Source organism: Podarcis tiliguerta (assembly GCF_965153285.1).
Source record: "Podarcis tiliguerta genome assembly, chromosome: 2".
Lineage (NCBI taxonomy): Eukaryota > Metazoa > Chordata > Lepidosauria > Squamata > Lacertidae > Podarcis > Podarcis tiliguerta.
In genome coordinates this window covers 63004120-63029628 of record NC_139535.1, presented here as the reverse complement: position 1 = coordinate 63029628, position 25509 = coordinate 63004120, and the positions used below count along the sequence as shown (strand labels likewise).

The 25509-nt window shown below is 39.5% G+C and overlaps 1 protein-coding gene across 1 annotated transcript; it reads right to left on the bottom strand.

Annotated features, from left to right (window-relative positions):
* Positions 1 to 996: 996 nt before the first annotated feature.
* On the bottom strand, positions 997 to 25509 carry GFPT2 (glutamine-fructose-6-phosphate transaminase 2). The gene is made up of 19 exons (XM_083428538.1): positions 25151 to 25509; positions 17791 to 17898; positions 17192 to 17290; positions 15782 to 15907; positions 15262 to 15320; positions 14781 to 14915; positions 13937 to 13998; positions 13248 to 13327; positions 12765 to 12882; positions 12190 to 12353; positions 11412 to 11507; positions 11200 to 11297; positions 9531 to 9651; positions 7027 to 7184; positions 6505 to 6619; positions 5759 to 5886; positions 4827 to 4994; positions 3087 to 3248; positions 997 to 2024 (listed from the first exon to the last, which is right to left on the bottom strand). The coding sequence occupies exons 1-19, from the start codon at positions 25155 to 25157 to the stop codon at positions 1980 to 1982; spliced, it is 2049 nt and encodes a 682-aa protein (XP_083284664.1). The 5' UTR covers positions 25158 to 25509; the 3' UTR covers positions 997 to 1979.

Genomic DNA, 25509 nt, shown 5'->3' with positions numbered 1-25509 from the left:
GCGTAAAAATTGCTACTTTGAAAACTGCAGTATGGGAACATATTGAGAAATTATCTTTGTGGCAAAATTTATTTCTCTAGGAAGTGAAGAAGTGATAGAACTTCAGCAACACAGTTGCTAGAAATACAGACGGTCATTTTCTTACATGTTCCATGAAGCTTGAAGATACACCAGTTAAGTGCATAATATGATTACCGTACCTGTCTGCATTGTCAGTGGCACTGATACTTTGTGTCAGTTCATAGTAATCAGAAATTTTGAAACATCCCCATGCTGTAGTTAGAATTTTTTTCTTCACCCTGATTTCTCCAAGACTATACTGTGAGCTTCATCCAGAGGCACCACCAGGGCCAAAATATGCAGCAGAACACAGCAGAATGAGGAAAAGGGCCCCTCAACAAAGCAAGACTAGCGTACTATATTCTGAAGTAATACACATTACCATCTAAAGAGCCCACATCCCTAACCTGCTCCCCATAAGAATAAGAATTTATTACTTATACCTTATCCACCATTAAGTCCAGGATATAAAATTAACTAATTATACCAGTAGATCCAACAGTGTCCACAATGCCAGGCCAAAAGGTTGAAGAGGCGGCATCAAATCACAGCAGAGCCGAGGCTAATTAAGAGCAGCCACAGTGGACCACTGCCTCTGGAAGGCTTGCAATCAGGACATGAAAAAGTAATCCTCTCCTGTTGTTGACCTCCAGGAACTGCAAGTTTCATACATACATCATAACTAATATCCATTGATAGACTTATCCTCTGTGAGATGTGTCTAATTTCCTTTTAAAGCTATGAAAACTAGTAGCTATTATCACCTCTAGTGCCAGTGAATTCCATCAATTAATTTTTCATTGTGTGAAGAAATACTTCCTTTCGTCTGTTCTAAAGCTACCAGTCAATTTCATTGGAGGACCAGCACAATCTCCTCAAATAAATCACTTCTTTCCCCCTCACACCATAACCTACACGAAAACTCAGTCAAGAACATTTTGCAGTCAATAGTCTATTTAATTGCATAGCGTTTTGGTTGTACAATAGTTAAATATAAACATACTGAGCTCACACAACAGCCAATAGCCTACTATGGTTAAACAATACTATTCAAGAACATGAAGATAATTTGGCTCAAGTAAATTGGTATTTTGTCAACAGGAAATTTTCAGCAAAACACAACTAAATCTGAATGATGTTTAAGAAACTTTAATTCACAATAGTGCAGAAGTTGTAAAGTGTAGATAGATGAAAGGATCTGTGGAAATACAGATACAATCCCATAACAGTAAATAGGAAAGGTTAATATAATAGGAAAGAGAATTCCAGTTAAAAATACAAAGCACAAACAGTAAAAGAACTTGTACACAATTAGTAAAATCAGCCCACTACTACAGGCAACCAACATACTAAAAATAACTTAAATGCTATACATTTGTGTATATATAAATACTTTGTATTTAGAACTAAGGCAGCACTCCTATGCATATATACCAAGGAATAAATCCTACTGATTTCAGAGGGACTTACTTCTGAGTAAACATGTATGGATTCAGGCTGCATGTATAGTGTTGACTTATTCACAGTAACTCAAAAGTTATATACATATATTGCACAGTCGTAGAAATAGAAAAACTGTTCATTAACCATTTGTAAACAATGCTTTTTCTTCCTTTCTTTGGCAATTTTATTATTTCAGCGATGTGGCAAGAGCACTTAGGTGCAAGGCAAGTAACAAATATTTAAAGGCACATTAAAGATCACATTAAAAAATAACAAAACATTCCCAAACACTTTCCAGTTAGCAACAGATCCATTGTACTGGTTTGTGGTTTCCACAGCCCCAAACCCCACTGAAGTAAACAGAATTATGTTTACTTTGCTTTGTAGAATCAGCATCATCAAAACAGTCTGCTAAAGTCTCACTGACAGAAATTCAATTTTGGATTATAGGTAACAAATATTCTACTGTGCAATGCTTATTCCACAGTCACAGATTTTGCCAAATTCCTCGGAAAATCCACCTGGGGAAAAGAAAAGAAAATTATCCTCAATTCAATTTATAGGAGGCTTTTTCATTTAAGAAATTCATGTGCATCACTCAGTAAAACAGACTAAAAATAATAATCACCATACTAGCTGTATTCCTCCCCAAATTCTGAGAATGTATATGGAAATACAACCACAGCTAGCTGCATCCCTTCCCATCTGGCTTTGCCTGACCACTTTCCCTTGACCACTTCTCCCTTCTGTATTCTCTCTACTGCCATATTTGAACCATAACCCTGGGTCTCTATGAAAACTGAGAGAGATTACATTGAAACTGTGTAGTGTAATTGATCGTGTACACTGTTAACCTGTGATTTAAAAGCAAATATGCCCCAGTTGTAAAACTCCCAAGGCACGAAAAAAAAATTAAAACAAATGTTAGAGAAACAATAGAAGGTTAAAAAACAAGCCAGCAACAGCAATTAAAACAGATTATGCATTATGCATAAAATGAAAGTATTCACTGGCAATGGAGTTTTGGCACCAGACAATCCTTGGGTATGGCATCCCATGGTCAGAACAACAAAACTGACAGGACCCTTTCTTCATTTAGCATCCACCTAAACTCTGAAGGTGGAGCACCTGACATCACTGTTGTGTAGCAGCAGCAGCTCACCCAGGGGGCAGAGCCAAAATGCTTGCTTCCCAGCTGCTGAGTTGCTCACTGCCACTCATTGAGAGGGGTGGGGCAAGGCAAAGGGGAGGTTGGCATGTCGCACAGGCATCTGCTGCAAACCGCTCCTTATAGCTTGGATAATGGGAATGTGCATGTCAAGAAAAATGGCATGCGCTCCAAAACTATTTTTGTAATTGTGTAAACTTGTTTTTTACGCTTTTAGCATTTGGAGCTTATGTTGCAGGGTAAAAGTAAATTAAATTTGATTTGCACTGAATTTCCATCTTAAGAGAGCACAACCAGGTCTTTGTTTAAATTCTATGTAATCATTCTTGTTTCAAGTCTGAAGAAATAGGGGAAGTGTCCAAGTGTGTTTGTATAAGTGCTTTAATTGGAGTGCCTAAATATAGAAGTAACTTACATCATATCCTCTGAGAACAGCCAGGTGGAATGAAAGCAGCTGTAGAGGGATAACACTCAAAACTCCTTGCAGGCAATCAACGGTCTGTGGAAGCTCAATAGTTTTGTAAGCAAATTTTGAGCTCTCTGTGTCTTCTCTAGAACACAATATAACAGGGCGGCCCTGCAAAGCAAGAAATCAAAGTTGATTCAAGGTTACATTTTCATTTCATCTATATTTTGCTGCGCATTTCAGACATTTGCCAATATGCAGCAATTAATGTCAACTGAGCTAAATTTTAAGATGAAAGCCATTTTGCATATCTCTGTAAACCACAGTGGTATATATTTTATAACACAACGGTATACAAATATTTTTATAAATTAAATAAACAAATTTCATAAAAAATACTGAAGTCTTTCACAATAATTATATATACACAATAAAAACCATGTAAGAACTAACATTGCAGAACACCTGCTAACTATTACCCACTCCGTGTATTTTAATTGTTATGCCTTGAAGCTTATGCAGACAAGTTAGTATGGAAGACAAGTGCCAAACCTCTACTAGAAAAAACATTCCATAGGTTTACTCATGATGTAACATTTCCAAACCCATGGGATGGGCCATTAAAAAAATCCCTACTTTCTCCCTTTCTTTCCAGAAAAATACTAAATAAATAAATAAAAGGCCTTGGGAAAATTGAAATGTCTGCAAACCAAACCAAATGTTAATCAAATCAAACCAAATGTTATGTACAACCTAAGAACATGAAATGTATTTTCCTATTTCCAGCTTAATATGCTTGCAGCAGTGTCTTCTGAGCACATGATTCCCTAGGCTGAAAATGTCCAGAGGAGCAACAGCTGCTGAGAGACAGTTTCTACCTCATCTTATATCCAAAACTTTTGTTCGATATAGTTCTAATGGCCAATTAAAGATACCTAATGTAGTGGTTATGGGATGTGGGTGGCGCTGTGGTCTAAACCACTGAGCCTCTTGGGCTTGCCAATCAGAAAGTCGGCAGCTTGAATCCCCGCGACGGGGTGAGCTCCCATTGTTTGGTCCCAGTTCCTGCCAACCCAGCAGTTTGAAAGCACGTCAAAGTGCAAGTAGGTAAATAGGTACCGCTTCGGTGGGAAGGTAAACGGCGTTTCCATGCGCTGCTCTGGTTTCGCCAGAAGCGGCTTAGTCATGCTAGCCACATGACCCGGAAAGCTGTCTGCGGACAAACGCTGCCTCTCTCGGCCTGTAAAGTGAGATGAGCGCCGCAACCCCAGAGTCGCCAGCGACTGGACTTAACTGTCAGGGATCCTTTACCTTTTTTATGTAGTGGTTATCGCTGTATCATTTGACAGCAATTCCATAATTTGTGAATAGTGTGAAGACTGGTTGCTTAATCTCTACACCTAATCTATTTCATTAAATGATTCCAAGTTCTAGAGTTACTGAGATAAGGGGGAAAAGGAAATCTCTTTCCATGTCCTCCAAACCATACATATAGAATCATGGAGTTGGAAGGGACCCCAAGGGTCACATTGCCAGTCCCCTGCAATGCAGGAATCTCAGCTAAAGCATCCATGACAGATTAAGTTTATTGTGAATGGGAAGGCTCCATCCCTATGGCTATTTTGGTTGCCCTTTCTGACCTCACAGTTCTACTTTCTCTTGCCTATGACTACCCTTCATAATGATAATCTTGCAGGAAATGCACAAGCGATCTAGTCCTAAAAGTGACATGCTTACTAGGCAATTTACCTGGCGAGCAGTGACCTGCTGTAGAGCATTCTGGCACTTTGCGAAACAGGGATCTTTCATAATGATCATGATAACTGGCATCTGCTTATCTATAAGAGCCAAGGGCCCATGCTTCAATTCCCCAGCCAGAATGCCTTCAGAGTGCATATATGTAATCTCCTTGATTTTCTGCAAAGCAAATGGAACAAGATCACAACCAAAGCACTGGGATAATAAAAAAGCATTTATTACGTTCAAAAATAATTAAGTGCAAGTAGGCAAAACTGACAGATGTTGGAATCCAAAAGACACTTTCATTGTGCCCAAAGTCCCACAGGCAACATTTCACAAGTTATGTGGTTCTTTGGATCCTGACCTATGTACACGTATGGTTCCCATGCCCATATGCAAAACAGGAAGATCAGAGATGCCTTAAATCTAAGATCATAAACGCCACCTTCATTCAGTTCAAAGTCTGTTTGAGGTTTCCTGCACACAAGTCTTGATTTAATTAACGGAAGCTGCAAGGCAGCAATAGCTCAAAATGAGAAAGAAGTGAAACATCTACACCTCTTTGTTCAGTAACACAGCTCTTAAGAGTTTTTTGAAACAAAACCCATCAGATACGCAATCCCCCACCCCCTGAAAAGAAGACATTTTAATCGGTTGGATCCAGACTTTGCCTTCCATGGGAAGAAGGATTCTTTCTGTCCATGGAAGGCTTTATATATGCAAAAACCTAATGTATGCAAAAATGTTTTACTTACAGATGTAACCATATTTAATTATGTACTTATTTAACATATTCCTAAATTGCCCATCTGCTGATCTCGGGTTGGGGTAAAATACAGGCAAGTATTCCAGGTAAAACAATAAAAACAAACAACAACCAATTATGCCAAACAAAGAACAGGAAAAATATCACAAATAAAACTGAGATTATGAATTCATACCAATGCACCTTCCAAGCAAGTGGCATAGTTGTAGCCACGACCCATAACCAAAAGTGATCGCTGTTTATATAGTTCAAGTGCCAGATCATGTATCTTCTCATCCAAGGACAGTACTTCCTTGATCATTTCTGCCAACAGGTTAAAACCAATAATTATTTACGGTATTACAGAGCCAACCATTTCAAAAGTAGTAAAACAGAAGATGTGGCCAGGATTGCATGAATTCAGATTGATCAGCTTTAATTTTATTTACTAGCAAAGCACAGTGTTTTGCTCCTTTTTTTAAAAAAAGATACACAGGGCCATTTTGAATAAAGATATGGAAAATTATTTTCAGTCAGTCCCTATGCTGAACACTCAATAGCTTTTAAACACATTTGCGAATACAGAGGATGATTTAAAAATCAATTTGGGGATTGATTTGAGACATTAAACAAGAGGCTATTCCATTTTATCTCTATACTGTTTTCTCGATTGTTATTTTTTCCCTGAAGGTTCTGAACTCAATACAGTACAAACTGGAGCTATGACAGTAAAATATGAGCACCTCAAAATATAAAGTTGGATTAAAAATGGTTAACTTAATTTTTTAAAAATAAAAGCTATGGATATTCCTTACTCACATAATAATTTGAAAAACATTCTACATATCCCATTTGAAATGGCCCACATATTCTTGAATTTTAGCATTCCCATATATATATCTATATATCTATATATCATTTGAACGGTAAAAACATGCATACCAGGTAATGACTTCAGACCGCTTATGATTTCTTGTCTTCTGTTTTGCAAGGAAATTCTGTCTTCTGACATCATCAGACCAAACATTACAAGAGAGATGAACTGGCTGGTATATGCCTGAAGATTTTTAAAAAGACATTAATTTGGCTTGCTTCATGTTTGCTACCTAAATTACCTGCCTCAGCAAAATAATTTCTTACATTACGATGGAGTGGGAAGGGCTACAGGTCAGTGGCAGATCACATGTTTTACACTGAGAAGATGCCAGGTTCAATTCCTGACATCTCTAAGTAGAGCTGCAAAATTCTCTGCCTGAAACCCTGGAGAACCACTTCCAATCAGTGCTGACAATACTGAGATGGATGAACCCTTCAGTGGTCTGACATGGCAGCATCCTACAGTGTCATAAAACATGCTGCTCTAGCACCATGCAAGGCTATTATTCTGGCAATCTATGCAAAAATGTCTAGGCCTATGATTTGGTCAAAGAAAAACCCCCACCAATGACAGTACATATCAGTTACCTTTGTGCTTGCCACCCCAATCTCAGGCCCAGCATTGATATGCACACCACAGTCTGTGTCTCTGGATATTGAGCTTCCAACAGTATTTGTAATTCCAACTGTCAAAGCTCGGCGATCTTTACAGTACCGCAAAGCCATCAATGTATCAGCAGTTTCCCCTTCAATAAAAGAACATATTGACATTTATGCTTAATTCAGAATTGCAACAGAATTATTAACCTATCATATAAAGTCAGAAGAGATTGACTTGAAAAGGTTGTATAGCTAGAAATGTATAACCCATTCATAGAAGAACCTGGTGGACTGGCATTTCCATACTGTTTCACCCCTTCTGAGTTGGTGATATTGACACAATTTGTAGTTTCTTGGTTCAGAATATGAAGCAATGTTTTAAATACAAGCTGAGCACTATGATCCACAGGCTCTCGTCCAGCTTGCTTTTTAAGAACTTCTCCCACCCAGCCACCCAGCTGCTGCTGCACTGTTGAAAGCCAGAAGAAAATCCCTCCGACACCAGGAATCTAAGCTCTGGAGCCACAGGAAAAATAGTGCAATGTAGTATGCTGGAATGTCATACTAGGAAGACTGAAATTCAAATCCCCACCGTGAGTGACTTTGGAACAGTCACTGTCGGTCTGCCTAACACACCCTACGTCACCTTTTGAGGATAAATTTGGGCTGGGGGCAGAACAGTGTATACCAAGCTGAGCTACTTGGAGGAAAAGAGGGTTTTTTTAAAAAATGTATCAATAGCCATTTGGATTAATTGTCCAAATCAAATGCACCAGATCAGACGATAGAATGAGAATGTACTTTAGTCCTCCTTGACCCTTTCAGACTGGTTCATGGTACCTTTAGGTTTCATCTACAAAATTTTGCAGATCACATGCTTAAATTACAACAAAGAGACTTGTAGTACCTTAAAGGAAATGAACACATTTTCATTTCGCATAAGCCCTTGTGGACCAGAGTCCACTTCATCAGATGCATAATTATCTTAAATTGGCAGGAAGATAAATGGCAGGAAATTGTAAAAAGAGGAGTCAAACAGCAAGGAAATGAAGACACACAGACTGTGAAAATTCAATTCAATCTTAAATTATCACCGTTATTATTCACAGCAACAGTAATTGGTGATCCAAGCAATTGCTAACTGGCACCTGTAGCGAACCGAAAACCATTATCCTTATTCATGTCCAGATTTACTATATTAAAACGAAGCTTCATTATTAGGTCTAATTTAGCTATTTCATACTTATGTTGTGCCCATCTTGACAGAAGAGCCTTGAAGTTTACACGTCAACCTTTGTTCCTCTGTCTTGAAAACACTCGTACCAATTTACACATTCTCCCTTTGACCTCAACCTGAGTGTTGCCTGACAGAAAATGTGCATCCTTTAGGACAACTTTGTTCTAATTAGGTTGATGAGATACTTAAAATGTAAACTTAAATAAAAAGAATGGAGTAATTGGGAGTGACTAATGTTTGCTTATACTGTATCTTCTATTTCCTGGAATATTATCATTGTGTAAGCCCCATTGACCATTGTTAGCAGCAACAAAAAGAAAAACACCACAGCAAAAATAGCACAGGGACAAAAAGAGGCAAACCTGAAGTTAGTGCCAAATGAAAACTCACTGGACTGAGAAAGCCTAATACATTTTGATAGTGTTTTTCTTCCTCAGAAGCAGTATTCCTCTCTGGTGGGACACCTGCGGCCCTCCAGATGTCGTGGGACTACTATTCTCGCCAGCCCCAGCCGGTATGGCCAATGGGGCAACCCAATCAGATGGGCAGGGTACAAATAAATTTATTATTATTATTATTATTATTATTATTATTATTATTTATTATCAACAATGGGAGGGCTACACATTCCCCACCTCTGCTCTATGCTCTCCTGCTATACCACAAAAGAAGCATTTAAGATTCCTCTCTCTATTTGGCACCAGTTCTTTTGCCTCTCACTGTTAAGAGATAACTTGAGGTATAGTGTCACTCTGCTGCCAAGTAGTTCTTTAGTTAATAAAGGAGGGTTCTGGCCTGACTTATCTACACTGTTATCTAATTGCCTCACCAGATACACTCTGCTTATTACATCCTTTACAAACTCCGAAAAGCCTGCTTTTTCCTTTGCAGTACATGATCAACAGAGAAGAAATCTTACAGCCTTGACATAGGAATGCTATTTCCCTTTTAACACATAAAGCGAATTAGAGTAGTCATAGAATGTTATTTTATATTTCTACTGTGATATGCTTGTAGCAGTTGACATACAAAGCTCAGCTAGTAAAAAGCATTCAAAAATGTAGCCAGGAATCTATCACCTAGGTATGGAGAAAGGGATTGGGACCCAGGATGAAATCAGGTATGCCTGATCTCACTTGACAGTGTAAAAAACCTACTCCAGACTGGCTCTGAAGCTGTCACCAGCTCATGATAGATCTGAAAACCAAATAAAAAGCTTTGCCAAGATTAACATACAGCATAGATTAAAGCTCACCAGACTGACTGATGAAAAAGCACACATCGTCTCTAAAGACAGGGGTATTCCGATCCAGAAAATCACTGGCAAGTTCCACCATCACAGGTAACTCAGTTAGTTCCTCCAAAACTTGACGGGTCTGTAACCAACATAAAGATAGTAGAGCAAACTTCAGTCTTAACAAAATAAAGCACACTTAAAATTATCCTTAAAGTAGCTTTAGATCAATGGATTATTTCTAGTATTTCTAAAATGAATAGCTATTCTGTAAAGTTATACAGCATATGCACAATGCATTTCTTTTGCAGAAATAAACTATATTTGCCGAGATCACAAGTGAGGAGAGCGCTGTTGCGTTTACATCCCACTTGTGGTAAATGCTGACCACTGTAAGAAAAGGATGCTGGATTAGATGAGCTTTTGATCCAATCCAGCAACTCTTCTTATTTTTGTAGGGTATGTTAGATAATGGGTGGTTATTTTATTTTATTTATGCATTTATTTATTTATATTTATTTATTTAAAGATATGGTGAGCATCTTTGGTGGCATGCTTTTGTCAGCAATTAAAGACATTCTTTCTTACCAAGGCATCTACTGAACACTCTCTCTTTTTCTGCTATGTTAACCTGTCTATTATTTTTTAAAGTAGCAAGCAGGCAGTGGGGTAGAGCAGCAGAATGGGGGGGGGGATAACTTCTTGCTCTTCCCTCCCAGAACCATCCCACCTCCCTGTGGACTGAGGCAGGAGGGTCTACTCCAGTGCTGGATTTAAGGTCGTGTGGGCGGTTTCCCACAAGCCGAGGGAGCACAAAATAACAACAACAACAACATTTATCCAGGTAGCTACCAAGAAGATCCATTAAAAAAGCAACTGTACCAAAAGGAATAATTGTGAAAATAAGAAATAATTTGGGGGGGGGGGGGAGAGGCCAAATTTTGTCCTTGCTCAGGGTGCCATATTATCAAAGCCCATCCCTGTCTAATCTATGAGGTCCATGTCAGTGCACTTCAGGCACTGTTTGAAGCTCACCAGGTCCCCAGGTCCCTTCAGCCTCTTTTCAGTCAGCTTCTCAGCCAGGACATCAATTAAGCCTAGCCCGCAGTCCTACACCTCTCTCACACCGCACACCGCCAAGCATTTTCTCCCTGCTTGTCTTAGCTAGGATTCCACCCACCACTCTATCTGCTGTGTCTTCTTCCTGAGTAATAAGGAGTTCTGAGGCCTCAAGGCTGTCCCTCATCCCAGCTGTTTCTGGTATGCCTTATCAAGGCACTTAGCAGGGAGGGGAAGCGGTCTATGTTGTCTGCCCACAGGCTCTTTACCCAGCCACCCTCTACTAGCAAGTCTTGTTGACTGGGGGCTGTATTCTATCTCTAACCAGGCAGGAAACACAGGGTACAGCAAGGCCACCCCTAAGTGTCTTTCACAGCTTCTGCCCTGGTATGCAGCAGCAACACAGGGAACACAAGGTCAGGTGAGTGCTGCACCCAACCTCACCAAACACAACTAGGTTTATTATGGTATATTTATGCAGGTCCAATGTATTTTTATTGAGCACCACTTTGTGAAAACAGATCAATAAACCTTTTATAAATAAAAGCAAAATAAGAATAGAAAAGTAAAATCCCTGTAGCCATACGTTTCCATTATCTTTCTTACATGTTCAAGAGTATACTGAACTTACAGCCACTGCAGCATGAAAACTGGTTCCGCAACCAATGATTATTAATCGCCTACATCTTCTGATTTCTTTCAAATGGTCCTTCAAGCCACCTAAAAGAACTGTAGTTTCCATGAAACAGAAACAAGGAGATATCTTTAGTTCAGAGTAGGTTGCTTAAAAAAAAAAAAGAGTAGTGGCAATGTTGAATGGAATTAAAAATTCCCCCATGTTACCTGTGTTGCTCTCAAAGTTCACCCTTCCTCTCATGGTATTGAAAACAGACTCCGGTTGTTCAAATATTTCCTTTTGCATGAAAGCACTGAAGTTCCCTGTTTTTATAAAACATGACTAGTTAAGTTTCAGACTGCCTTTCTTATTACTGTTCAAATGAGACTTGAATTTGCAGCAAGAGTAACCAAGCACAGAACAGCAATTTCAACAAAAGTCAAAACTGTTGCTAGCGAAAGATTGGGCAAAGAATGCAGAAGGGGTTATGGGAATTCATTTCGTTATAAATATTAAATTCTCCTAAACAATAACTAAGCTTAATTAAAGATGAAGTTGTTCTGGTTTGGTGGCTGAAGGGCATTAGGGTGAGGCAGAGGGCTATGGATCAACTGCCTCCAACAAGACACCAGTGGAAATTGAATTTTCTGCCTATGTTTATTTGCTGTTCAGTGCTCAGATGCTTTACATGTTTCGAACAACATCATACTAATATTCATTGTTTTTATTAACTGTTAAACTGAGAAATTTTCTTTATAGAAGTACACTTGATGCCTCAAATATCAGCAGGACCAGTTTACAGCTCTGGGGAAACACCAGTTTCTAGAAATGATACTGAAGTATCATTATTGTCATTATTTTAAAACTGTCTTTCTTTTTTCCTCCCTGCCCATCTCTAGCGCTGTTCCTGTAGCTAAGGTTTGACCAGAAAGGCACCTGGTTTCTAATGGGTAAATGTTTCCTTCATATGCCCTTGGACCAGCAAGATTGTTCAGCTGCCCTTACCTTTCATGATTTGCTGCAGTTCCATCTGCAAAGTCTGTATGATCCGAGATGGGTCATCGCTAGCGCAGCGTTCTAGCCGATGAATAGAAAGCTTCCCTTCAGCCACTGCTGCAATGTCATCGTCTTCTAGAAAGATTACTCTGTTGGTGTGCTCAATTATAGCGCTACAAACAAGAATGCAAAATCAGCAAAGTTACAGAATCTCCATTTAAATTTGTTCTATTTGCATGTGCAAGTCTAAGAGTAAAAAGGAGCTTGGATTATGCACTCCCCACATCTTGGTCACAACTCAAAGATGGGAAAGTTGCAACACCAATGAGCATTTGGTAGCCAAATTCTAGAAAGGCTCTCACATTCAAAATGTCAGCTCCAGCCAGCATGGCCAATGCCAGAGATGATGCGAAGTGTATTCAAGAGGCAATGTCTGAAGGGTTACAGGTTAGCCATGCCTGGATTAGAAGCTGCAGCCAGCAGCAGCCTGTCCCACTGATTTACATTTCTCCATTGAATTACAAGGGTAGGGTAAATAACTAAACTGATCCTGCTAACATAGATCACACATATTTTTCAGTTACCTTGCATCTGAAGCAAAGAAAAATTCAACCGCTTTATCTCCAACAGCATGAAGGCAGGTAGAACTATCTAGTCTTTTCATTCGTGTTTTGCATCGATTCTTTACATTTTCAATGTTGCCTGCCAATTAAAACACACACACACACACAACTGTGAAGATTGAGTCATTATCTAGATCAAGTTGAAATACAGAATTACATAATTTTAAAACAGGTGTAGCAAAGGTTTGTCCTCCTTCTTCCTCACAATCTGCCCCCAAAATATGGCCTGGGTTTCCACTCAATGCTCCAGAACGGATTTGGGGATGCACACAGGAGGAGGGGGTGCTATCACTAATCCTTGTGCTAATGCAAATATTTCACTGCCCTAAATGTCTACCTGTGGGGTTTCTAGTGACATTTCTGTGTGTGTTTAATGAACTCAATTCCTCAACAATTCTGTAACAAAAGTGGGACCTGTATGATTGTAATGCTTTAATAACTTACATGTTCTATATAGGACAGGGATTTGTTCAGTGGAAAGCTTAGATTCACTTCGAACTCCAATAAGTAGTGGACTCCCCCTCCTGTCAAATAATGAAAAAACAGGCAAATTAGTTATAAAACTTTTATTAAGGATAAACTGAATGTTTCAAACAAAAAATATCTACAGTGGTGCCTCGCAAGACGAAAAGAATCCGTTCCGCGGGTCTTTTCGTCTTGCGTTTTTTTCGTCTTGCGAAGCAAGCCCATTGACGGAGTAGCACTATTAGGGCTATTGGCAATTTAAGGGCTAAAAACGGCTTTTTAAGGGGTAGGGGCTTAGCGGTTTTGCTGCTAAAATGCTTTTAGCAGCTTAGCGATTCAAAATAAGGGGTTTTGGAGCAAAAAAAAAAAAATTCAAATGTTTTCGTCATTTTTCGTCTTGCGAAGCAAGCCCATAGGGAAATTCGTCCCGCAAAGCGCCTCTGCAAACGGAAAACCCTTTCGTCTTGCGGGTTTTCCGTCTTGCAAGGCATTCGTCTTGCGGGGCACCACTGTACTAGAAACCTTTCCTGTGTGCTTGTCTATTAATATGGACCCCACCAAATGCAAAAAACCCCTCTAAAAACTATCAAGTATAAAAAAACCACAGAGCTTTACATATATCCTCAGCTTCTATTACACAGTAATGGACTCTAAATACTTTTACTAACCTGGTAGCAATAGCTTCCCCTGGGTAGTGGATACTTTTGAAAACCAGTGCAAAAGCTCCTTCCTAGGAGGGGGGAAATTAAACATTAGTTGGCGGGGAGGATAGCATGGATGATAGTTACACACAGAGTAAGATCCTGTCTTATTATCTCCAATGACCCTTTGAGGGGGGGGAAATGAATCTTTTGTCATTCGGCATCAAGGAATTGTCAGAAACAAAAGATTATCACAAAATGAGGAGGTCAAAAATGCACAAGTCAGCAATGCTAAACACACAGGTGGGACTAATCCCCATTAAATTCAGTCAGGTTAGAGTAAATATTGAGTAAACAGAGAGGAAGGAATGAAATGTCCCAAACAATGATGGAAGAAAATGTACCTTCACTTTACACATTCAGCTTTGGGATCTATGGTCCCAGGGCTATTAAACTAACAAGGAAGTTTAGAAATCTTTTAACTGGTGCAATAACTTTTCATCTGAGAACTATAGAGGAGGAAGACAAGAGATGGTAAATGGCAAGATTGTGCTCTGGTTATTGAAGTTTGGTATTTCTGAAGGAAAAGAAAATCATTGTGCTCAGAAATACTACAGTTTCCTCTATTTCTTCTGGGTTTGCACTTCATTCTTAACCAGCAGGCACAGGGCAGGTATATAACAAGATGGTATTTTTATTAAAAATGAAAGCAAAATAAAACATGGAATTGAAAGAAATTTTTTTTTAAGTTTTCCCAACGGAACAGAACTGAGTAGTTATTTCCACATTTTAACTTCATACATGAAAAGTAGTTTCATATTGTTTTAAACATTATTTATTATAGGAAATAAAGAGACTATTTCCCACTCACCAGCTGATGAATGACTCTCTCAACCAAGACAGAAAAACTTATGTCTTCAGACTCCCGGTTGTCATACACATATTTGATCAGCTTTGGAATGGTTTCAGTATCTGTTTCAGATTCAAACTCGTAACCTTTGGTTTCCTGGAATAGTGGGGGGTGTTTTTTTTAAGAAAATGTTTAGATCTATGTGTTACCATCAGGATTTTAAGACTACATACAACATAATCAGGTGTCATCTACGGTTTCAATCACAATTACCATCATTCCTATCACCTACCAAAAATACATAGAGAAACTTCATTTAGACTGCAATCCTATAAACACTTGCCTGATCATAAGCCCCACTAAACTAGGTACAAATGGTTTCATTAAGCCAAGGTTTGGCTTAGTGCATCGTGAGAACCAGGCCATAGAGCAAAAGCTAACCAGGCCACAGAGCTAAAATGGCACACACACATTTTGGGACATCCAGTTGTTTTCAGCTTACCAAAAACTTCCTTAGGTCTTTGTAATTTGTGATGATCCCATTATGGATAACGACAAATTCTGAAATAAATAGGAAAACACACAAAAAGAGATGACCTAATCAATAACAGCTTAATTCAATCAAAGATTTAAAGTTGGAACCTTTTCTAAATAACATTTTAAATCTGCAAAGTGCTTTACATTATTTTCCTCTTTCAGTGACTGTGTCGGGCTGCTGTCACTAGATTTTTGGTAATGAAAACACAGTGTGTTAAGGGGTTTTGTAGGAATCCAATCTGATTTGTGAATGGAATCCTGGCATTCTAGCCTCAACTGCTTCAGATTCCCTAATTTCATGAATCCTTGGAGTTGCATCTTTGCAAAACTACAACATTCCTTTGTGTAAGAAGAAAAAATATCTGACATAATCACCAACCTTATCTAATATGCAAAAACAATTCATTTCAGTCTACTGGTTTCAAAAGTTGTTTCTGGGAATTTCTACTCTGGTGCAACTACAGATTTTTTTAGAAGGTACCTACCGTTACTTTTATCTGATCGTTGTGGGTGACTGTTCACTGCATTTGGTGCTCCATGGGTTGCCCAGCGAGTGTGAGCAATACCAAAATGTGTCTCGAAGTCTGCCTTTAAGTCTAGTCCATCTTGTTCTGTATACAAAATCAAACCCATACACACACAAAAATCAATCCCAACCACTTTTAACTCAGATTATAGTCACAAATATATGTAACTAACAGAGTCTTAACTTTTTATTTAATTATAAAAGAGAGACTATTTGTAAATTCTAAACTGTGTGGAAAGTATTTGCTTCCATACTTTCAATAAACCACTTGAAACTGGGTTGTCCATATTATATTGGCTGCATTTATTTCATCAGTACCAACAGGAGAGAGTTCTTTTTAAAAATGAATTAATTTTCTTGAAATTTGCACACAAAAATACAAAGATTAATATCAGCTACCTTTTCGTCAAGCCTAAAAAGCTAATCTAAATAAAAATACCTAACAGAACTAGAGAGAAGAAGTGGAGGGGGAGGGGAGGAGGAGAGAGATGAAGGAAGGAAAAAGAGGGAAAGAAAAAGAAAACAATAAAAAAGAGAACTTCCAATTCTTAATATGTCAGCTATATAGGGAGAATTATTCAACACACCCACTCCAAGATAACACCTAGAAAATCCACCTTCTATAAACCAACATTATTATCTTCAATCCTCAAACCCTGATATCATTAAGTTCTTTTTCTTTTTCATGCATAAAGTCTGTAAGAAGTTTCCAATCCAATTTAGTAAATGCTGGCAATGATTTCCCCCAGATTAAAAATGTCGATTTCACCATCTCAGCTAAATTCAGTAATTTTAACCACCATTCCTCCACTGTAGCTAATGATGAATCTTTCTCAATAGGAGAGAGTTCTGATGACATCATATACACCATGGGTGCCCAAACTTTTTTCAAAGAGGGCCAGATTTTATGCAAGAGGGCCAACCAAAGTTGTTGAGATCTTTTTAGGATTGATTGAAGTTGCTGAGCTTTTCTCAGGACATATGCAGTGGTACAGTACCTCGGGTTACAGACACCTCAGGTTAATAACTTTACCTCAGGATGAGAACAGAAATCGCACGCTGGCAGCAACAGGAGGCCCTATTAGCTAAAGTGGTATCTCGGATTAAGAGCAGTTAAAAAACGGACCTTGAGAACGAATTAAGTTCGTAACCGTAGATACCACTGTACTGCCACGGGGGCCGGATTAAATCAACTGGTGGGCCGGATTAGGTCCCCGAAATGGACTTTGGACATGCCTGATACACAAACCACCACAGTCCACAAAGAAGAGCAATTGATATGCTAGCTTAGAGGTGGGGAACTTCAGTCTGAGCCCTTGTGCTGGTGGTTAGTGGGGCTTGTTAGTTGAATCCCACCCTTTCTACTCACTGTGCAGCTCCTCATCAAGAGCCTTCACTTTTCCTCTTTTCTTGACCAATTTAATGTACCTTTCCTTATCTTCATTATCATTCCCATCAATTGCAACACCTGAAATACAGAACACAACTTATTGTACAGTCTTAGTTAACACATACAATTGCTTACAAAGCCAGATGAATGTTTAGGCAACTGGTGTTGAGGTAAAGCATTCGTATTGCTCATCGTACCTTAGACAAGCCCCAAATGTTTTAAAAGCAGCAAAAATTCATGAGGGCACTGGGTGGAGGAATACCTCTACCTACTAAAATAAAAGAAGCAGCCCAATGTAAGGATGTTTGGATTGTTCTGCCGAGCTCTAATTATCATTGATGGCTATATCTGCATCTCATTGCCATTCAACTCACACCTTAAAATCTTCTCCTTTATGTACCTGCCAGCTAAGATGTCATTTTATGCATCTGATGAACTGAACCAGAGTCCACAAAAGCTTATGCCATAATAAATTTATTAGCATTTAAAGTGCCACAAGACTCTTTTGTTTTTCTTACAGTATGAGACCAACTTGGCCACTGCTGTGGAAATTTTGCACAACAGGATTGTTCACATACCTGCAGAGTCATATCCCCTATATTCTAGTCTCTGTAGCCCTTTTATGAGAGTTTCAAATATCTCCTTCCTGGTCCGAGGCACCCTGTAGTTCAGATACGCAAATATTCCTGTTGGGTATTGAAAAGAAGAATGATAAGCTGGTACTTTAATATGTTTACCCAACATACTCAGAAGCACATATAAAGTCTTATAAACTCAAAGTGCTACATTTTACGACAAATCCAATAAGGCTTAATCCTATCATTATAGAGGTTTGGGGCTTTGTTTTGTTACTCAGTTGAAGTTTGTTATGTACTTAAGAAACAACCTTTAGAATGGGGCAACCCAATCCAATAATTCATAAAGTGTTGCACAATTTTAGTCAGGATCATGGATTTAATTTATTTGAGTGACATTCCCAGGTTAGGACACCAATTAACGGGTTGCTTTATGACTGGCACACTAGTCAACTGACTGATCAAATTACTGTGAACTGACCAATAAATTGACCACCTACTATTTGATCATGACCAAATATTTCATGAAGTCAAGAACACTAACTGAGGTGGAAACTTACTACATATTATAGTGTATTGTCATTTGTTACCATGGCGAGGGAACAGTTTCATGCTTAACAGTTAAACTAATTTGTTTTTGTAATTAACATCATATTAAACAGGTTGACAGAATATCTCAATCCTCAAATAAGCCATGCTGGAGAGGGTTTGGATGAGGTGCCCACCTACTCAAACAGTGGGTAGGTAGAAAAAACCGCCAACAGCACCTTACTGCCAATAGCCAGCAGCATTTTGGGGGCAGGTGAAGGTCAAAGCTGGACCCTTTTTTGCTGCTCTTTGCTACTCCAGATTGGTAGGTGCTGTAACTAAAAGCCAATTTCCCTTCCCTACAGCATTCCCTTCAGCCACAGCTTTGTACCTTTTTTCTTGGCCGAATAAAATTAATGCTTTACAAACAGTTGGCAATTATTTGACAATATCTGACCAGTCAGTTGACGAAATAATTTCAACTGGTCTGAATTCACAGCCCTAATTTATTCAAACATCCCTTCAGAATGTGAAATGTATTAATTACACTGATCTTTTCCCACTTTTCTTTTCCATTTTTATTCTTCATCCCTGGTATGCAATCTTTCCAACGTTGGTACTCCTTTGGAGATATCTTACAGATTGGCTACAACAGATTTGGGCAAGAGTTGGGCAAGCATATAATTGAATATGTACCTGAAAACTTCTGTATACTCCCTTGTTTGTAATCAGTTTTGTTATGGTTAATCCCCCCCCCCCCCCTTTTTGGTACTGTACATAAAATGAAATTCTAAATAAACAAATGAGTATAAATGAGAAACTGTGCATCATTTAGTATCCACATCTGAAGCTACACATGTCATGTCAAATATGTATTATCTGACACCAAGAAGGATTTGTACTTTTGGAGCAAAAGTTAGTCAGAAATTTCCCACCTCTCAAAAGAAGATATGCAAAGTGGATATTTTTACAACAGACCTGAAAAGGAAAACTTTTTGGAATATAACTGGGATTTCACAAAGCCTGTTACATAACAACCCCCAGCCCAATGTATTGAAGACTTGTGTTTTTGTTTGGTTTTCTGTTAAAACATATCGGTTATAACTCTTGCCTGCAAATAGTAACATTAAAAAGTTGCCCCGAGGCAGCAAGAAAGTCTGTTAAATTTATGGCTATTAACATTTTTTCCATGTGCTCAGCTCAAATTCTCTGCTACTTTTCCAGAGAAGTGTTTTAAACATTTCTGCATATCCTCATTTTTTAAAAAAGAAGTGACCCTTTTGCTGCTTTCTGAACCAGTGCTTTACAACATGTATATTTCAAGACCTGTCAGATTTCCTGCATTAAGGCATCATGTCTTTATGTGTATTATCACTTCAGGGAAGGCCTCTTTTGAGGGATCTGTCCACAATGCAGCCAGTGTCCTGTGTTTGGTAAAGGTTCCTTGTTTATACTGAACTCTAGCACTGCTACTATTCATGCATACCAGGAGACTCAGAAGCCACTAGAGACTTCACTGAAAATGATAGCAGAGCCTGGGCTGCCAAGGAATATATTACAGATTCTTTGGGTCATGGGAAAGAAATTTTCCTTTCAAGCACACACATTCTATTGTGCCTTCTATTAACTTATTAACTGCTCACTTTCACATACAAGGAGGCCAAAAATTCCCAGCAGAGAGTTAAATACCATTAAATGTCAGTGGGCTTGCATGCTCTTAACTCCATGCTAGACTGTGGCCAAACCCTCTACTGCTTGTTAAACTCATTCCCCTTCTCACATACTTCCTTCCACAAACAGATTGTCCTCTCTCTCTTAATTAGTTATGTGCTGCTCAGCTGGACACTGTGAGGGCCTTAGGAGCTGTTTAGAAATAGCCTATATTTTGGAGCAAGTCAGTATGAATTTGGTAGTGATCAGGCAGGAACCTGAACTTCAGTAGCTGATACAGAGTTTTTAGAGAGGCAAAAATAAGTACCGTGGTACCTCGGGTTACATACGCTTCAAGTTGCAGATGTTTCAGGTTACAGACTCCGCTAACCCAGAAATAATACCTCGGGTTAAGAACTTTGCTTCAGGATGAGAACAGAAATTGTGCTCTGGCAGCGCGGCAGCAGCAGGAGGCCTCATTAGCTAAAGTGGTGCTTCAGGTTAAGAAGAGTTCTAGGTTAAGTGCGGATCTCCGGAACGAATTAAGTACTTAACCCGAGGTACCACTGTATTTGCCTTTTTAAAAATAAGTATTGCTACAATGTGTCACAAACATTACAAAATCTGAACCAGACCTCTTCTTTTCCTGAAACTGAAGAATCTGTTGTTGTTCCATCATAATTATTTTCAAAATAAAACAAAACGTAAGTTCGTTTTTGGCCTGAGCTTCTAGCACAAATTGCAAATACAGTTTTAAGTTTCATTTATTGCTAATGCCATTACCTTTTATGAGTGGCAGCATTAGCAAGGGGGGGAGCTTGAAACTGAATTATTATTTTTTCAAGTATACGTCGGTGATAGCAAAAACAGTGATGTGTCTTTTGCAACTTGGAGACAAACAAAACGTAGCACAAGCTTATGTGGACAGAGCTATAGAAAACAACCACAGAATGATCGTTTTGAGTTTTACTGAGTTTTATTGAGTTGTACAATAAACCTGTTATTGTTAACTAGACCATTTCCCTTTTGACCTCATTATCCTCACTTATTTTCTTCTTAGACCCTACTTCCCAGCCAAAACTCCCAAAAGCACAGCTTCATGTTACAGCCTTCGGCATGCTGTTGTCTTTATCATGCAGGAGATAACAGATGACATTAAGTACTCCTATTTACAGCTGACTTAATCATTTGGTTTGATTGAAGAAAAACTGAAAAGAATCTGGTTGCTTTTAAAGGACCGCACAAAAGGAATTCTGTACAGGAAAAGACTCAAGTTACAAAGGCGGGTGAGGGAAAGAGCCTTCATGCTTTGTGCTGGCACTTAAAAAACTGAAGTTCCAGCAAAATAAAATAAAAAATAAAATAAATAAAAATTCCTTCCAGTAGCACCTTAGAGACCAACTAAGTTAGTTACTGGTATGAGCTTTCATGTGCATGCACACTTCTTCAAGCAGAGTCAGCTAGAAGTTGCACAAGCTCATCTTTGTTTAAAACGGCTCCCTTTATCTCTCATCAAGGCTTTGAAATTCTTGCTTCCTCTTTGAGGAATGCAACTGGTGGGTAAAGAAAGGGTCATTGAGAGTTTTCCAGTGGGGAAATTCCTCAAGAAACGTCAGTACTTGTAAGTTTACCAGGATCAAGATAGGGGTGTCTCATAGTTTGAGACTAATGAGTCAACACTCCACTCCTTCAGCTTTTAAATATGTACTGCCTTAGAGCATTATAGACCTACCATTTATCTTCTACACTGGGAACGGTATTCTGCTATTTGATTAGGCTCCCACTCTAGCTACTCTGTATCTCTGTGGTTCATAGAAAATAGTCCATCTTCAAGTGTACTGATGTCTTCCTGTCATTCTATAATCTCAGAACTGCAGTTTTGTATTATCATGGAGTTAATTTGCAAACTGATTAGACCCAATACTTCAGTTGCAGCTGTGCACCATTTTCAGGCATGTTACTGAACCTTAAGCTTTAATCCAGTTAAATAGCTTTTAAAAAGTTGTTACTCACATTCTCTCGACCATCATTAGTATTACAGAGAACCCTCATGTTCAGAGGCAATACCTTCAGAACAGAGATGAGAAACCCATAGCCCTCCAGATGATATTGAAGCCCACTCCCATGTTCCCTAATTACTGGTCCTGCTATCAAAAGTTGGGAGTCCCACACCTAGACATTCGTAGGTTTCTCATATCTGCTTGGATTTCAGATGCTGGAGGGCAAGCCAAAGGGGTAGGCTGCTGCCTTCAACCCCCATTTGAAAACTTCACAGAAACATCTTCCAAGATCAGGCTTCACCAACCTGGTGCCCTCCACATGTTTTGGACTACTATCCCTATCAGCCCCAGCCAGCATGGCAAAAGGTTGGCAAAGGTCAGCCTTGAAAGAACCACCTATAAAAACGCTGGCTTAGGAAATCAGCAGGTAAGTCTTTAAAAAGGGATCCACAGTCAGATTTTTTTCTCATTTCCCCTTTATTTCATGGAGCTCATGTTTAAGTCTTTCACAAAAGATTGTCACAAAAATCCACCATGTCCAATCTGGCGTGGTACTAAAAGAGCTTCTATGAATGGTTACAATGGCTAAAATGTTTTGATTTGAAAGACAGTTAAATTGATATTTTAATCTACTCCTAGATAATACCTGATGGGTGCTTATTTTCTCTGTTTAAAATTCTATTTTACCTCTCTGATTATTATTTTTTTGGGGGGAGGGGGATTATTGGGTTGTTCTTGTTTTTATTTTGATTATGTATTTTGTGTTTATTGTGATTTTATCCCATGAACTGCCCTGAGACCTGTGGGTATAGGGCAGTATATGAATTCAAATAATAATAATAATAATAATAATAATAATATACAATGGAAGAAGCAACATCGCCAGATGCAAGCAAGCTACAGCTGTGTTCTCAGGACTGAACAAGGTTGTCAACCTCTGTTAAAAGTTTTTAAAATATATGGCATTTTAATGTATTATATGTTTTGAATTTTTCTTTTGAAAAATAATTATGCTTTTAAAACTTCTTATATAATCATGCTTGTTTTGCCAAGAGTATTTTAAAGGAGTTTCAGCTACGAGCAGGAATCTTTCACTCCCCACTTCCAGTGACATTTTTGGAACAGTGTTCTTATTTACATATTCATTTTGCATCACCAAAATTGCCTGGTTGCTATGGCAGCAGTGAAGGGTGTTAGAAAGGCTGAGTGCACTGAAATCACATACTTGTTGTTACTTCACACTGAGTCAGCTATACCACTCCTTAGTTAAAACTTAGTTGAACAGTGTAATATCCCTGTTTCCTGCTCTACAACCACAGATGTGTTGCTTTTAGTATTTAGTATTATTTCAATTTCTAGTTACAAAATCTTGAATTCTTAACCACAGGTAATATGGGTCATTCCTGATAAAATCTTCTTTAGCGCAAAGGGTCACTTAATGAAATTCAGGTGGAACAGAATCTTCTTAAACTGATAAAATAAGGCACTTCTTGTCCACCTTTCAAAGATAACATATTGCTTTGACTGTGACGGTGGGTGATTTCCTGTTCTGAATGTACAAATCCAAAGCAGGCCATCTCTTTTCAGCTTTGGAATTAATAATGTCCAATCCAATTCTCAGACATAGGCTCAGGCATTTATTCCATACCTATTGATGTATTCCATTCCTTTTTACTTGACTTAACATATCTTCAGCATCCTTAGGGATAATTACCCTTAAAATAAACAAAATCTAAGTAATTCCCATTTGCTCAGATGTTCTGAAACAGCAATTATATCATAAGGACTTGCAGGCAGTTTTAGAGATCTGCTCATATATAGCTATTCTGCATATGGCTAGGCCATTTTATCAGGATTATGCTGCTATCACACCAACAGTTTAGCCATTTTCAGATGTTCAAAAGTGTATTCGATGAATGCACATGATGGGGGGCATAATGTTAGCAGGCTCCTCCTCCTCCCTCCAAGACTAAATGAATACAAGAGACCAGATGCGCTGAGGGCTCTGTTCTTGTAAACAGGGTCCGTGTGCCACCACCGATGCACATACAATGAACATTCTTTTTAAAAACATTTGAGTAAGGAAGGCTATTGTCTGAAAGGTACAATTTCATGTTTCCTAGCACTGGTTGAACAGTGATGCACAAAAGTGACTTGTGCCCAAGCTGTACTGAGTCAGATGACCCATTTACCATGAACACAGGGCAATCCAGGAAGGGAAAGTTCCTGACCATGTGATTTCATGAGCCTTTAAATGGCAATCCTTTGGTCTTTGCTTTGTGGCGCCAAGATCTCCCCACGTCTTTACTTGCTTGTTACAAGGGGGCATGAACTGAACATTTCAAATGTTGCCATCTGCCAGTGTCCCATTGAAAGAAAGCCCTCAAAATACATTTTAACCATGTAGGACAGGTCAACATCTTTGACCAGAAAACCTCTTTTTATGACTTGTTCAGATTTTCTTCCAAGTAGGAAGGAGACGCTAACTGTTACCAATGCAAGGGAAACTATTACTCAGAAACATTTGCACGAAAGGACATTAATGTCAATTAAAAATACATTTTGCAAGTCTTTCTGTAATTTCAGTTACTGTACCTGGAGCATTTAAAGGACCAAGATTGGGGGGGGGGGAGAGGGAGAGAGAGAGAGAAAGAGAGAGAGAAAGTTCCTCTTGTCCCCCTTTGCTGAGAGAGCTAAGTTTAACAGCTCGGCTTTGCTCTCATAAAGAGCATGGAGCGTTAAACTCCTCCATAAGCAAACAAACAAAACCTCCAGAGGAGGGAAGCCAGGGCAGAGCATAATGCTACTACGGTCGCCTTGCAGCTCAATGGCTACCCGGAGGAAGCAGAGGGCACAGCAATAAAAGCATCCGGATGGCGGGACTGGGAAAGGAAGCGCTAAGCATCTCTTTCTGGGGGGAGGCGAGGTCAGGGTTTCAGTTCATTCCCCTTTCTGACTCCCTAGAAAATAATACGGCTCTGCTTCCACAAAATCTGCACAGGTCCCCCTCCCCGCAAAATGGAAGGGCCCCTCTGTATGGTTAGAACATGCATGCCAAGTCTCCCTTTGCAAAGTGCCCCCCCTCCGAGTGGATCTGCCCGCAGCCCTTTTCCATGATGCCTGGGCTCCCTCGCGCTCCGCATCTAGAAGCGCAACAAAGCAGCCCCCGGGGCTCCCTCACTCACCGCACATGGCCGATGCTCGCTCGTCCGCCCGCGCTCGCGCAAGAAACCCTCCTTTCCTCTCGCCGTCTCCCGTCGGGTACCAGCAAAGCACGCCGAGCGCAGCAACGCCTCGCGCCTCCGCCTGCCCCTTTTATAACGTGCCTTGGACCAGCCCCCTCGGCGGGTTCATTGGCTGAACGCGCAAGAAGGGAGTTCAGCGCCGTGTGGGGGGCGGGAGGCGGGGGGTCCCCGCTTCTGGCCGTCGCCCTCTCCTGTGGGGCCGAGCGCAGACGGGGCGAGAGGCGCAGGCGCGGACCCTTCGCGGCCTCGGCGCTTCCCTCCTGGCTTGCAGCAGCCTCAGGGCACCTTCAACCGGCGTG

Excerpts from the sequence above, each read along its gene's own strand:
- GFPT2 (XM_083428538.1), bottom strand. Across the intron at positions 7,185-9,530 it reads CTTTTTCATCAGTCAGTCTG|GGGAAACTGCTGATACATTG; the intron begins GTGAGCTTTAAT and ends CTTTTATTGAAG. Across the intron at positions 4,995-5,758 it reads CTTGCTTGGAAGGTGCATTG|AAAATCAAGGAGATTACATA; the intron begins GTATGAATTCAT and ends TTTGCTTTGCAG.